At 35.9% G+C, this 13,593-nt stretch overlaps 1 protein-coding gene across 2 annotated transcripts; it reads right to left on the bottom strand.

Annotated features, from left to right (window-relative positions):
- Nucleotides 1-2,088: 2,088 nt before the first annotated feature.
- Nucleotides 2,089-12,570, bottom strand: LOC105060514 (zinc finger protein CONSTANS-LIKE 9). Of its 2 annotated transcripts, none has more exons than XM_073247036.1 (6): nt 12,414-12,570; nt 10,434-11,818; nt 7,300-7,524; nt 4,669-4,864; nt 4,542-4,593; nt 2,089-2,812 (listed from the first exon to the last, which is right to left on the bottom strand). In XM_073247036.1, exons 2-6 carry the CDS (start codon nt 11,025-11,027, stop codon nt 2,683-2,685), a joined length of 1,197 nt encoding a protein of 398 aa, XP_073103137.1. In that variant the 5' UTR covers nt 11,028-11,818; nt 12,414-12,570; the 3' UTR covers nt 2,089-2,682. The 2 variants fall into 2 exon arrangements, with proteins under 2 accessions (XP_073103137.1, XP_010942555.1); XM_010944253.4 differs by having other exon boundaries at nt 4,542-4,864; nt 10,434-11,254; nt 11,350-11,818; nt 12,414-12,569.
- Between the last annotated feature and the right edge of the window lie 1,023 nt (nt 12,571-13,593).

Below are 13,593 nucleotides of genomic sequence, written 5' to 3'. Positions count from 1 at the left end.
TTACCTGTAAGGAAGATGAATGCCAAAATCTTTTTGAATATCCTTCTTGATATCAATTGGTCTATACAATAATCTATCTCTAACTTTCTGAAGCACTATATCGGCAATCCATGTTTTTGATGTCTTTGGATGTCCGACCCTCCCAATGCCACTGCCGTAAGTATGCGTATTACTAAATATTTTGATTTTGAAAGTCTCTTGCTGCCCAACCCTTGATGCATGCAGTCGCCATGGACAACTTTCATTGATGCATTTGACAGTAACTCTTAATTTATCATTCTTGATGAATTGATAATCTTTGTTATGGGTGATTGAATAATTTCTTAGTATCTCCTTAAAATGAGTTATAGTTTTAAATAACTGACCAATGCCTGTTATGGCATTCTCCCATGATCTAGCTAATCGAAGGCCGGATGTAGATGTAGAACCTTGGGATGAAGCTGTGACCGTGAGAGCCATACTCCTAACATCTTGTGGACCAAGTATGCTGTCAAAAATATGAAATAATTACAATGGATAATGAACTTTGGATGAATCAATTAATAATAAAATAATTTTAAAAAAAAATTATCCTGACTCAATAAGACGAGTTGATTCTGATCCATTATTAAGATTGGTCTCCATATTGATCTCTATTGATGGAGACTTCAGTGCAATATGAAAATCAAGCATGCGTTGAACATCCTCATTATTCTTGAGTTTAAACATAAAGTTTTCTAGGATGAAAAGTTGATATTTCAGTATCAGAATATCTTTATCTATGCCTCATCTACTGCATATCCCATGTGTAATTTCATCGAATGTGCTCTTTTGGTTCACCCTCAATATATTCCCTTCTTGTCCGTATTTTGCCAATACTATATGATAATCCATCTACAATTATTTGCTTTATGAGTAATGTATAGTATAATATATTGATAAAGAGAATATGAAACAAATATCAGTAATCCATCTATATATCAAGCTATTAAATAACATAATAAATAAATACTCAAGAATATATTTAACTATTTACTTATATAATAAATGAATAACACTATAAATAAAGCAACGGAGATCATTTCTTTTTTTTTTTTTTTGATTTAAAGATAAGTGGCAGTATTTTGGAACCAATAAAATAGGGATAAAGATAGATCAGCTGAGACCGTGCCACGGATCCGAAGAATCATAGGAACTAGGAACAGATCATAGGAAAAAGAAGAAAAACAGGAAGGAAAAAAGAGAGGAAAAAATAGAAGGTGTAAAAGAGATATTACAACCTTGATTGCTGGTAGAGATGAAGTGAAAAGGGAGGGGGGCAGCGGCGGCGGCGGCGTGGGATTGGAGATGTAGCGTTAAGAAAAAGTTCCAGTTGAGAGAGTTAGAGGGGTGGCATTTGCAAATAAACCAAAAATCAATCTCTAAGTAAGTCTCTGTAGGGTTAATCTTTCTCTCCAAAACCGTCAAGGCCATTTCTATCATTTAAATGGGCTTAAACGACAACAAGTGGCAACAGTAGATGGTAGGAATCCAAAAATAAGTCATTAACAGTCTAGGAACGCTTTATTTTAACTGAAAACTTGAGGGACTTAAAAATAATTCTGAGTTAAATGAGAGACTGATAGATAATTTTTTCTAAAAATTATTATACCTATGGTAGCGAAGATGATGTTTAGTAATCAATGCTTTCGGCTTTAAAAAAATGAAAAGAAAAAAAATCACTTGATTTCATGTCAATAATGTGCGGATTTCAAAAATGTTTTCTACTTGACCACATCCAACTCCATTCTAATATGTGCCATCCAACATGCTGAAGGACTTCATTTTTCACAGATTTCTAATTATCGTCGCCTGCAGACCCACCTTAAGAAGGATAACTACAAGAACTCCAGGGACAGGAGCAAACCTGTTGCAAAACAGAGGAGGAGAAAGCAAAATTTGTCGGATCCAAAGTAGCAGATGACAAACCAGACGATCATTCCAAAAAAACTTTTAGTCATATTATTTGTTTTCCAGTCTGGAATGATTTGTAAAATATTGGCCACTAGCAGGATACAAGATGATGACAGTACAAAGCTTTACCGATTCAATTACGAAGTCTGTCCACCATCACAAGCTCACCAGAATAAATTAACAGCATTTCAAAGTTTACATGGATGAATTCTCTTTCATGAGCACAATACATACAAAGTGTTTCCTCTCAATTACATATAACAGACAGTATGCTCTACAAATTTCACATGGAAGCATATACATATATGTAGGTATAAATATTTAAACAAAAACCTCAACTAGCATACCACTTTTGTCACAGATTGCGACGGTGCAGCAAATACTGCACCGACATCAGAAAAGAAGAAATAAAAGGTAAGAGAGAGGCATACAAAATGCTGGCAACCGATAAAAATTGACATATTAGATAGATATGTGACTACTTCCCATGCACGCGTAAAATAGTTGCTCTATTCGCATCAGAGAAACGGCCTGTAAGCTGGACTTGGTATTACTTTTTCATGTGGCCAGAAGCATTCCGGTGTAGATAAAGGAATGTGCTTTCCATCCCAAGATTTCAGTAGTCTAGCTTTTAAAGACTGAGGAGTTCTCTGAATGTTCATGGCCTTGTAAAATGCTAGGGAAGGTGATCACAATTCAGTGTAATTTCCCTCTTCAATGGTGTGCTTAGAAGAGAATGTGTCATCCTCCTCAACAGCTCCTGGACTGGCAGAGTGGGTCATAATCATAAGCGTCACCTGCCTTGACAAACCTCCCTTTCACCCGCCTTCTAACATCTGCTCTGGCCTTGCGAGATGCATACCTAATTTTCTTCTCAAACCTGTTTAAAAGAGAGACATTTGTTGTTTTCTGCGGTCCACTAAGAAAAACAAACTTCAATACCAGTTAACAATGACAACCATTTGTGATAGACATTAGCAGCGCATGGAAACTAATAGGATGCTGTCTTTTGATTAAATCTCTAGTGATGACAGGATAAGATGGATCACAAGATAGGCCATCCTTGTGACCTTGTGAAAACCACAAGCAGTTTTACATGCTGCAGCATAAAATAAGAAAATGCAGTAATCACCCATGGCTAAAATTTCATTAAATCTTCATATCAATTTTATTGGCAAGCTGAATAATGATATACAGATTTGAATAGAAAATATAGACATGTTTTAGATTTCAAAGGCACGTAATCTCTCTGGAAGCCATCTGAATCATATAAATAGATTTTAAGACTCATAAAAATGATGATATGGACTTGGCAACAGCTAAAGATACATACTGCGGGATAACAGAAGGCAATGTAATTAGATACTGTTGGAATCAGAAGGATGAAAGATGAAGAGTTTAAAAATAAAGATGGCTTCAGGGCGTGTAGCACTGCCACCTTTTTTTAAGGCTTTATTCATCCCCACCAATCAGGTGAGCAAGGAGAATATGCGATAAGCCTTTAGGATACAATGAAGCCCAATATTTGATCACATTTTGCACTAATGGGTCAAACCAATAAGCTTTCACCAATATCTACAGAATCACATTGATTTGATAGTTAGGTTTGTTATTGTGTTAGGAAACCAATAAGCTTTCACCAATATTCTTTTATGAAGAGACGTGAGAATACGTGTTTTCTTCGAAAGTGTGCATCATTTTGTGGAAAGGCCCTAATGGATACGTCCCTTCTCAAATACAGCAATCGGATGTTTTTTTTCATAAAGAAGTATGATAGAAATAATAAGAAAATTGATTTCAAATTTTAAAATATTTTATCCGAATTTTTCAAAAATTCAAAGTCCATCCAAACTTATTTCTATTTATTTCAAGAGAAAACGTTGACCAAAGGTTTGAACTCATGATGTTTTCGAAAAGACACCAACCAGCCACCACAACAATTGGCCGGTTGAGATACAAAATAAAACACTAAAGCTTATATTATTTTGAAGATATCTAATAGATACAATCAATCAACTTCAAGGCATCATAGGTGTTCAAGCTGAACAGAGTCAAGGCAGTGGAGTTATCAGCCATACATACACACATACATGCATATGTGTAAGGTTTTGCAGGCACAACCATCAAAAGACCCATCCCTTGGATAGAATGAAAAGAGGTCTATTCTAGATTAAGGGATTCCGGAAGTTCAATTATGCATCAAGTCGTGATCATCAGTTACTGAACTATCCAAGCCATGGTACACCCAAAAGAGGTCTTTTCAACAGCAGAATATTCAATCATCCGAATGAAATTCACCACATATATGTGTGCAAACTACAACTTAACATCTTTACTTCATTGGTGATCTCAAACCCAACGTGTGGATAAATCTCGATACAAGTTAATGAGAGAATTTGGGCAAGATAGCCTTTAGCCACAACGCATCTGGAAAAGGATATTTACACCAACAAAGTGCCATATATGAGTTTGATACCACATGAGCACTTTAATTAGAGGTAAGAAGTGAATGCAAGCATTAAGTGCCAATTGTGGTCGTGCACCAGTGTTGGTATTGAATGTACTATTATTTGCATTTCCAGTCATGCAATGTAAGAGACTGCACTTACTTCCGTGTTTTCTTTTTTTCCTTGTAACGAATGACAGCGCTGTCCCTGCTAGCTGTGGGGAATGAAGAACTCTCAGGACCAGGAGGATACCATGGAGGTTCACCCACGACAAGTGTAGATGACATACCACAATCTTGATAGTCTCCACCGCTGCACTCACCAGTCAAACCAGAGAAGGAAAGAGAGAAGCTGGAACGAGCTTGCCTTGTGGAGAAACACCGGTTAGGATCAGCATTGACTCCTGGATTGGACATTACAGAATCAGCAGATACTGCATTGCTGTATGCTGCCTGCATTGATTCAACCTGCCCAGAAGACGATGCCTGAACGGAGCAATAAGGATTATTGAACATATAAAACGGATGATAAGCACAATAACTCTGATGATACAGCGATGTAAATTTATGAATAGCATTCAGGATCATAATAAGAGACTGCATGTTATTTGATTGACTGGCAGATGATGCGGATAATCTTGAGACCGAAGAGTTCACATGATAACATATCTTTCAAGATGCATTCATGGATTCCTAGGACCACATATTAGAAACATGGATGCGTGTACTCTTCTTATATAATATGCAGTCATGCTGATAGCTCCTGTGATTATATAGGTTATCATGGCAAGCAGCTGAGGTTATATAGATATTGGTGGGAAAAACAAATTCCATTGGGCGCAGATCCTCTGCGGTACTCAAAAAGTACCACAGGGTACTGTGCATGGTTGGGCTTCCTCCATTTTTAGATGGACGGCCGCACACGCTCACACACACGCGTTAAAAAAAACTAAAAAGAAAGTAATGTATAAACTCCAGAGATATTTGGACAGTTTAGATAGCCGTCCATTTTATGATGGATGACATCTAACCATGCACAATACTCTGCAGTACTTTTTAAGTACCGTAGAGAATCCCGTTCTGATTCCATTTCCATACCTGTACATGTTTGCTAAATCAGATGCTTTGTTACTTGGATATCCCTGTTACTTTGAATTATCCACTCAAACCATATGCTAGCACAGAAATGGCCACACACCTATGTTTTTTGTGTCTAGAAGATTCTTATTGATATAAATATTCCTTGTACGCATCCTTTTTTTTGGTCTAACATGTTTATATGTGCAAATAGTATCTCATTATGGTATCTCAAGTTGTTCACCAAAGCAATGCAAGAAAAAACCGCTAACTTTGGTTCCATTGGCATCTAGTAGACTGTTATCAAGGATAAGGATGAAGTTTAAGCATAATACTAACAAAAAAAATAAAAGGCAGCCCAACGCATGAGGCTCCCACCACTGCAGGGTCGGAGGAGGGTCGGATATACACAGTCCTACCCTTGCATGTGAAAAGGCTGTTTCCATGTTTCGAAATCGTGATACCCAGGTTACAATAGGGTGACATTTTACCGATCTGACAAGGCTCACCCTCTTATGCACAATACTTGTATACCAGGCACACCAAAAAAAAAAAATCCTTTTTGAACATGCAAAAAGATGACTTCTAGATATGGTGCATTTGTTGGCAACTAATCCATGAAATACAGTAAATCATGGACTTTGCAGAACAAGGCTAATTCTTAATCACACATAGAATGGGAGGTGGAAGGGGAAAGAAGTGCAAAAGCCATGAACCAGAGTTGACAATTGAGTAAAAACTACCCCCATCATGCAATAATTTGTTTCTTTCATGCTCTAAACATAAACCAATTGAAATGGTATGGACATGTATAGCGAAAATTTGATGAGGCTCCTATAGGGAGCGATATTTTAGTTTGTGCTAAAGGTTATAAAAACAATAAAATGAAGACATAAATTAACATCGATGGAGGTTGTGGGGAAGGATATGGAGAAACTTAGAGTAACATCAAAAGTAGCTCTAGATAGGAATACTTGGTGAATGAGGATCCATAAGCCGACCTCAAATAGTTGGGAAAAGCCTAGATGATTATGATTATGATTCATGCTCTGGATACAAATGATTGTTCTGAGAATATAGAGAGATATAAGCTAGTTTGACTAACTCATAATCATTATAATTTAACAAAATAAAAACTTAGAGGATTAGGATGGCAATAAGCTGATGAATGCATGCAAAGAAAATACCATGAACAAACAGAGATTTATCAAGATGCACCTACCATTCTATCCAAAGGGTACATGTGAAATTAAAGTTGTGATTTTGAAGACAAGTGATGTTTATTAAATCCTTCATTTGGTTGTCGTTTTCCCCCTCAAGTGGCGATGAGGGATCATGCAGCCAGAAATCAAGCATAAAAAACAAGAGCCAAATCCCATCTTTTATGTGCAGCTTACTGATTATGAAAATATAAGAACACAACATAATCATCTTTCCCAAGCTGTAATCATTTCATTTAAAGATATTTCTGCAGCATCATGGCTTTCACTATTGCCACTTCAATAAATTTCTGTGATGCAATAGATGCATTATGAACTCCTTGTTTTTTAGCAGTCTCAAGAAAAATAATCCGCTCCATGTTTCACTTTTCATGCATAAATTGAAGAACAAAGGATACATGCAGGAGAACAATTAGGTAACTCATGCATCATATTTGGTAGTTTATCCAGAAATTTTTAAACTGATGTCATGGTAGTAGCTCCTGGTGTAACAGGAATTTGCTATGGAAATATTTAAATAGGCATCCAAGAGAACATTAGACTCAAATCATGATAAGAGCTAATTGCATCAGAAGATTGGGGCCAAAAGCAAGAGAGCAAAAGGTATAGGCTGCATAAGAATACCTCTGCAGTGAACGTGCCTTGGCAGTTGGAATTGGCAGCAGAAATGTCCATTTCAAACAGGTCATCAATTCCAACATCCCCAATAAATTGCCCTGAATGATTATGAGATGCACCAAAAAGTTCTTCGTAGCTCTCAAAAGTCAAATCAACATCATCCACATTGAAATCTTCATATAACTCATCATCTTTACAGATTTCATGGTTCCTTGTCTCGGTACAGCATAGCTGTATGTTGGATGAAAGAAAATATAAAAATTAAGAATGCAATTATTTAACAGAAAACATAAAAATTCAATTAAGAAATGCAGAACATTCCAAAAAGTTGACAACCTCTAACAGTCAATCCTAGAGACTTTTTTTGTAAGGATTAGAAGACATAAGCATCGTATCTTGCAACTTGTGCTATTACTTCATCAACATGAGATCAACTTTAATAAAGTTGACGGCCTCTACCATTCAATTGTAGAGGATTTATATTCATATGTACATTTATAAATATACAAACATATGCACATTTCTATACATGTATGCATATATATGTGAATTCAAGAAATAGCCATTTGCTGGCGTGTAACCTGCAGGATGGGCAGTATACAGTTTTTTCCCCTTTCTTCAACAGTTCCAGAAATGCAAAATAGAAATGTAATAAAATTATAATAACTAGAAAGCTTTAATAACTAAACTTCTGGTGCCCATTAAGCAGCTAACTTTAACCATAGCTAAGTAGAAACTCATGTCATTAATGCCGGCGTTATTGATATCGGCCTCTATATAGTGACTAGAGAACTTTGCACAAGTCATATATATTTTAGCTAGATAAATTCTCAAGTATAAATTATATTTACACCAATTATAAAAATATTATTGATACCTAATATTGATAATAATAAGATGCCCCATTATCTATCGCTTATACTCACTTGTCATTAAAAGAACAGATAATATAATATGTGTCTATAACAGATATTTGTTAATAAATGATCATTAAAGGATATATTTCTCTCGTATCAGTTATAAAAGCCCTACTTATTATCCAAAATGAAGAATCATATTAGTGGCATTATTAATGCGAGCATCCATATGGCAAGTGGTGAGCTCAACTTAATTGATTCTCATTTTACATTATTAGATATTAGTAAATCTCATTCAAATTTTAATCTTTTTTTCTTAGGATGTTTTTCTCACATAATATGACTATGAAAATTTATTTATTAATTTACAAACCTCTAAATCCATAGAATAATTTTTGTAGGTCACTAGAAATTGTTGATCTCCATATGAATATGGATTGTTCCGATTCAAGCACCCTTTTCCAAGCAGAGTGCATGCTTAAGTTTACTTCTGTCCAATATCAGAAATAAAGAACAATGTTAAATAAATATCCTATTTATAACTTATGATTATTGAGTATTAATACTGTTTGTTATTGGAATGCCAATACTGATTGCACATTAAGCTTATCGAGTATATCACAAAATTTCTATCATAAATATAGATATGACAATGACAATTTAATGCGGTATTTTCTTTCATATTAGTAAGAATTATTTTTTATCAATAATGTTAATACTAATATTATTAATATTGTTGCACATTAGCTTTGATCATGTTACATGCTATTTATTATAAGTTTTTGATATTAATATAATGATGTACTATCACTATATATAATTGTAATAGTATATGCATATCTATCATAGTAAAATAATACATTATGATAAAATAATAACATCATGATCCAACCTATGTATAGTAAGAAATAGAAAAGTATCACATCTAGGAGATATCTAAATGCAGTATAGCCCAGTCTCTAATGGTTGTACTTTTACTTTAAGTAAGATCATCATCATAAAAATACAATAGAAATTGATAAAGTATTAGTGCAGTTTAATGACCTCTGCAAGATATGGACCAGGTACAGTGCTAATGAAAAGTGTTTTTATTTATATCAGCATACATTAAGCAAACATAGTTATTAATAATGTTACTACTTTCTGTACCAATTTAGTAGTAGTAATGAAAAGTTCCTTATTTAATATGGTTTAATAAGCTAATAAGCTTTTTATTAATGATATTAAATTGTTATTTTGATAAAGAACCATATTAAAATAAGAGCCCTACTTATTACCCAAAATAAATAGTTCTTTTTCAAACTGTCCATGAGTCTCTTAGCCACCTCTCAAACACACGGGACGATGATACCTGAGAAGGACCACCAACTTGACCATAAGCCAGGGAGTGGTAGGCCATGACTATTACCGACTTAGTTATTTGATCAAGAACTAGTTCAAATTGTGGTGATTCTAGGAATGCTTGGATGAATTTATAAGGGTTTAAAAAGGAATTGCAGGATGATATCATCAGGAAAGAGTAAGACTTTGACACAATCTCATTACACTTTGGTCGGTCTTTGGAGCTATCAACTAACATAAAGAAAGGGATAAATGGAAACAGGCATGGGATCAAATAGTTCCAACAGAGGATGACTCACAAGCAACCAAAGATAGGTGAGGAAAAAAATTCCTTTGGGAAAGATCAGCTCTTTTGCGACAAATAAAGTGTGGATGAATCAACATCAAATAAAATAGAATTCAGTTTTTCTTATCATATCAGCAATAACATGCATGATAAGAGCATCCCTTGCACAAAAACCTACAGATCCCCCCATCCCCCTCCAGCCACTTCAGCACATTGTGATCTTTGAAAAGATAATTATGAGCCCCCTCCTAGAATGTTTTTGTAGTCCTAAAATTCCATGATGTATCAGGAAGAGAATGAATTGGGGAATCCAGGATATATTCATCCTGGAGCTTCGGTGGAAGCAAAGCATTAGTAAAAAATAAGACCATTCGAAAGCTAAAATAGGATGAAGATATGACATTCTCTGATAATAATGGGTTTAACACTAGTTGAGAAAAATAAACCAGAATACATAACTAATCAAGCAACAAGAACAAGTTAATATCAATGATTTGCATATCACCAGATTTGGAACTCATAGTGATAAAAGACCTTATACTACCAAGTTTATAATGATACGTTACGTCACATAAGTATAATTATGTAATTTATGCAAATATGATTATGGTGGCATGTGAGCAAATATGGGTCACTAACAAATTCAGATTTTGCACCTTAGGTGTTGCCGAATCTACTGGTCCAACCAGTTGATCAGCATTACATGGCATCAGAGCGACTGCGGAGTTTGATGATGAGCCAATCCAGGTATTAAAGTTATCAATTATGTCAAGATCATTCACCCCACCTGCACTATATAAATCTATGGTTCTGCCGTTCTCAGGGGCTGGGGAACCACAACAATTGCTGACACTATTCTCATTGATGCTAATTAATCCTAACCCCTGTTCACCATTTGAATCTGCTAGTGGGGGAAAATCTAGAGCAAAGGACCAAATTCTAGAAAGCTCTGCTGATGATGGACAACCCGAGTAGCAGTTAATTGCTTTCCTTTTGTGCCCTGAAGCTGAGGCTGAGCCACCATGTCCATTCCAATCACAATTTTGACACAGGGAAACATTTTCCTCAATGCACCTAACTCCTGCAGGCTGTGAATTGCATCTGCCACATATAAGAGTACGTGAGTGACGCTGAGAGAGTGCATTTGCAGAGTGAACATTGTGGTCACATGCCAAACATAAACAAGCAGCATCAGGTCTGCAGTAGACCATAGACCTTTGCTCCCCGCAGAAGTCACAAAGAAGGCCCATCCCCGCTTAATGGGAATCAGATGTCCCACTAAATAAGAAGTAGCCTCTTCACTTAGCCTCAAAGACCTTAACCTTTTTGCAGAAACACTATCCCTAAGAAGCTTCTTCAGAATCAGAACCCCCTAGATTTCCAGAAAACCTTCAACAACCATTCAAAAGCTCAGAATTGATGCAACGGTGGATTTGTAGAAAATCCCTCTTGTGGACGTCATTAACATGCCAAACACCTGAATTTAAGCAAAAATTTCTCCTCTGAAGCACATAAGGCGGAAAGTTATTTTCATGATGTCATGATCTTAGTCTATGCACAATGACCAAATACCTGTCCAATCAACCACCGCTAGATGCTGATGTCAATTTTCTTGGCATCCATACAGCTTCGCTTTTTCCAAATGAACAGCTTACCTAAATCAGCAGAGATTTATCTACATCCGTGAACCATTTTCAATTCAGAGTTCCATTTTACAAATCTAATAACACAGCCACTTGCCACTGCCAAATATGAATTTACAGCAACATATATCTTAAAAGATTTGAAGTCCAATAAACTTCATTTTTAGTTGTTCATCCCATTTTCTTTTATCTGACTCTTAGAACCAGAAACACAGACAACCAAAACAAAATCCATTTGAACCAACCTTCAAAAAATCAATCTGATCTCCAAACACTTCATGCAGAGGAGTAGAAATCTCACGTCCATATTTCCCTGCAAATCTTACGGAGACCATCTCTGAAACTGAGACATTAATAAGTTCCCTCCGATCTTCTCATAGGTTCGGTAAGAATAATCTCTGCAACATTAAGCACAATTTTAATCCCTCAAAAAGTTGAAATACTACAAAAATATAGTTATTTCTTCTTATCAAATCACAGTATTTCTGAAGCATCCAAAATTAGACAGAATAAATACAGGCAAAACAAAAGAAAAGCAATCATATCCACTAACCACAAGAAATCAAACTCCAAAAAATTTCATCTTGAAGAAAAGACTGTATACAATGCATATCTCCCGATTCCACATAGAAATTCTCGTAAAAAAACAGCGGGTTGGGGGCGCTCAAATTCTATATAAAGATTAAAGAAGCAACCTTAAATGGAAAGATATCACTAAATTCAGAAAAGAACGAGCAAATAGAACGCTCAAAAAAATCCAGAAGAAAAGGAAACAGAATCAAGACAGCAGAATAACCAGTTCTCAAATACTGCATCAAATTCTGTAAATCCGTTCATATGCGAAAAAACTATCAGATCAGTTCGTCGAAATAGGAAGAAATAAAAAATAAATATATTAAAAAAACAGAGAGAAAATCCCCGAAAAATCGCAACTCCAACCCAGAAACAACGTTAAGCTACTTAAATCCAAGACAGAAGTCATGACTTCATTACCTATCTCCAAGAAAAGAGCGAGCTTTTCCTCTTCCTTTCCGTCTTCGGGTACAAACCCTAGCCCCGAGATGGCGACGTCAGACTGCCAGATTCGCACACAAAGAGAGAGAGAGAGAGAGAGGGGCGAGGAGGTGGAGAAGGGGATTAGAAGGAGAAACGAGCGAAAGAGAGGAGAGAGAGCAGGGGGCCCACTGTGCTCGTGAAAGGCTTCCGTGGGGCCCGTGCTCTTTTTCGCTTTTCCGGCCTTTCCGTAAATTGACGTCAGGATTAGGGGTAATTGTTGTACTGGATCGGTACACTCGGATCCAACGCCCTTCGTCTGAGGCGGGACGACCGTTTCCGTGCGATACGTCAGTTTACCAATTTGCCCCTCAGTTATGGACCAGAAAGAGGCTGACAACGAAAGCTTTAATTGCTCACAACAACAACAACAGAAAAGAAAAAAAGGGTGGGGAGAAAGCTTTTAATTGATTAGGACGATGGTTAGGCTTATTATGATAACTAATCATGTGTCTCGAAAAGTCTTGATGTACCACATCTATTGGTTGGAGAGGTCTAGAGATATTTACACCGAAGCATAATTGATTCTGGATATGTGATGCAATGTGTGCAACATATGATGGGGTTTTGATGATGATGTGATGCCGCAGGCATCAATTTTGGAATCAAGAAAAGGTAGGGAAAGAAGAAAGAGAGAGAGAGAGAGATAAGACACTCATCAAGAACCATGGAACAAGGGACATGGAATAAATTTTTGTACAATTTAGTTGAGCACTTAAGCAAGTAGGGAAAGGACCTGCTTGATTGAGTAGTAGAAGAGTAACTCCACGGTTATTAGAATAATTCAAGTAAATAATGAGATCCATGATAGAGGAATGATTTTACTGACTTATTTAACAGTAAGCAGATTAAACTAGCATCAGATAACTAGGCACTACATCAAATTTAAGCAAGCATTTAATTAATGCACCTAGAAAGAATTTTTCTTTTTTTGTGACTTAGACTATATGAGAGAAGTCTTCAAAGCATTTTTCTAATCGAATTACAAAGCTTTTAGCAGAAATTAGAAGTGCAATAGGAGCTAGATAGTTAATCTCAAATTAATTAATATGGTCAAATAATCAAATATTTGGATTTCCATACATTCATGATTTATATGGACAAATTGAGATAGGAGCCT

This window comes from Elaeis guineensis, chromosome 1 (genome assembly GCF_000442705.2).
Source record: "Elaeis guineensis isolate ETL-2024a chromosome 1, EG11, whole genome shotgun sequence".
Lineage (NCBI taxonomy): Eukaryota > Viridiplantae > Streptophyta > Magnoliopsida > Arecales > Arecaceae > Elaeis > Elaeis guineensis.
The sequence above is the reverse complement of the archived record's forward strand: the minus strand, read 5'-3'. Positions and strand labels throughout refer to the sequence as shown.

What these genes read in the sequence shown, in the direction of transcription:
- LOC105060514 (XM_010944253.4), bottom strand. Translation starts at nt 11,027, where the DNA reads ATGGGCCTTCTTTGTGACTTCTGCGGGGAGCAAAGGTCTATGGTCTAC. An exon ending in TAGATTCGGCAACACCTAAG is followed by an intron (nt 7,525 to 10,433) that starts GTGCAAAATCTG and finishes TCCAACATACAG; the next exon opens with CTATGCTGTACCGAGACAAG. An exon ending in AAGGCACGTTCACTGCAGAG is followed by an intron (nt 4,865 to 7,299) that starts GTATTCTTATGC and finishes TGCTCCGTTCAG; the next exon opens with GCATCGTCTTCTGGGCAGGT.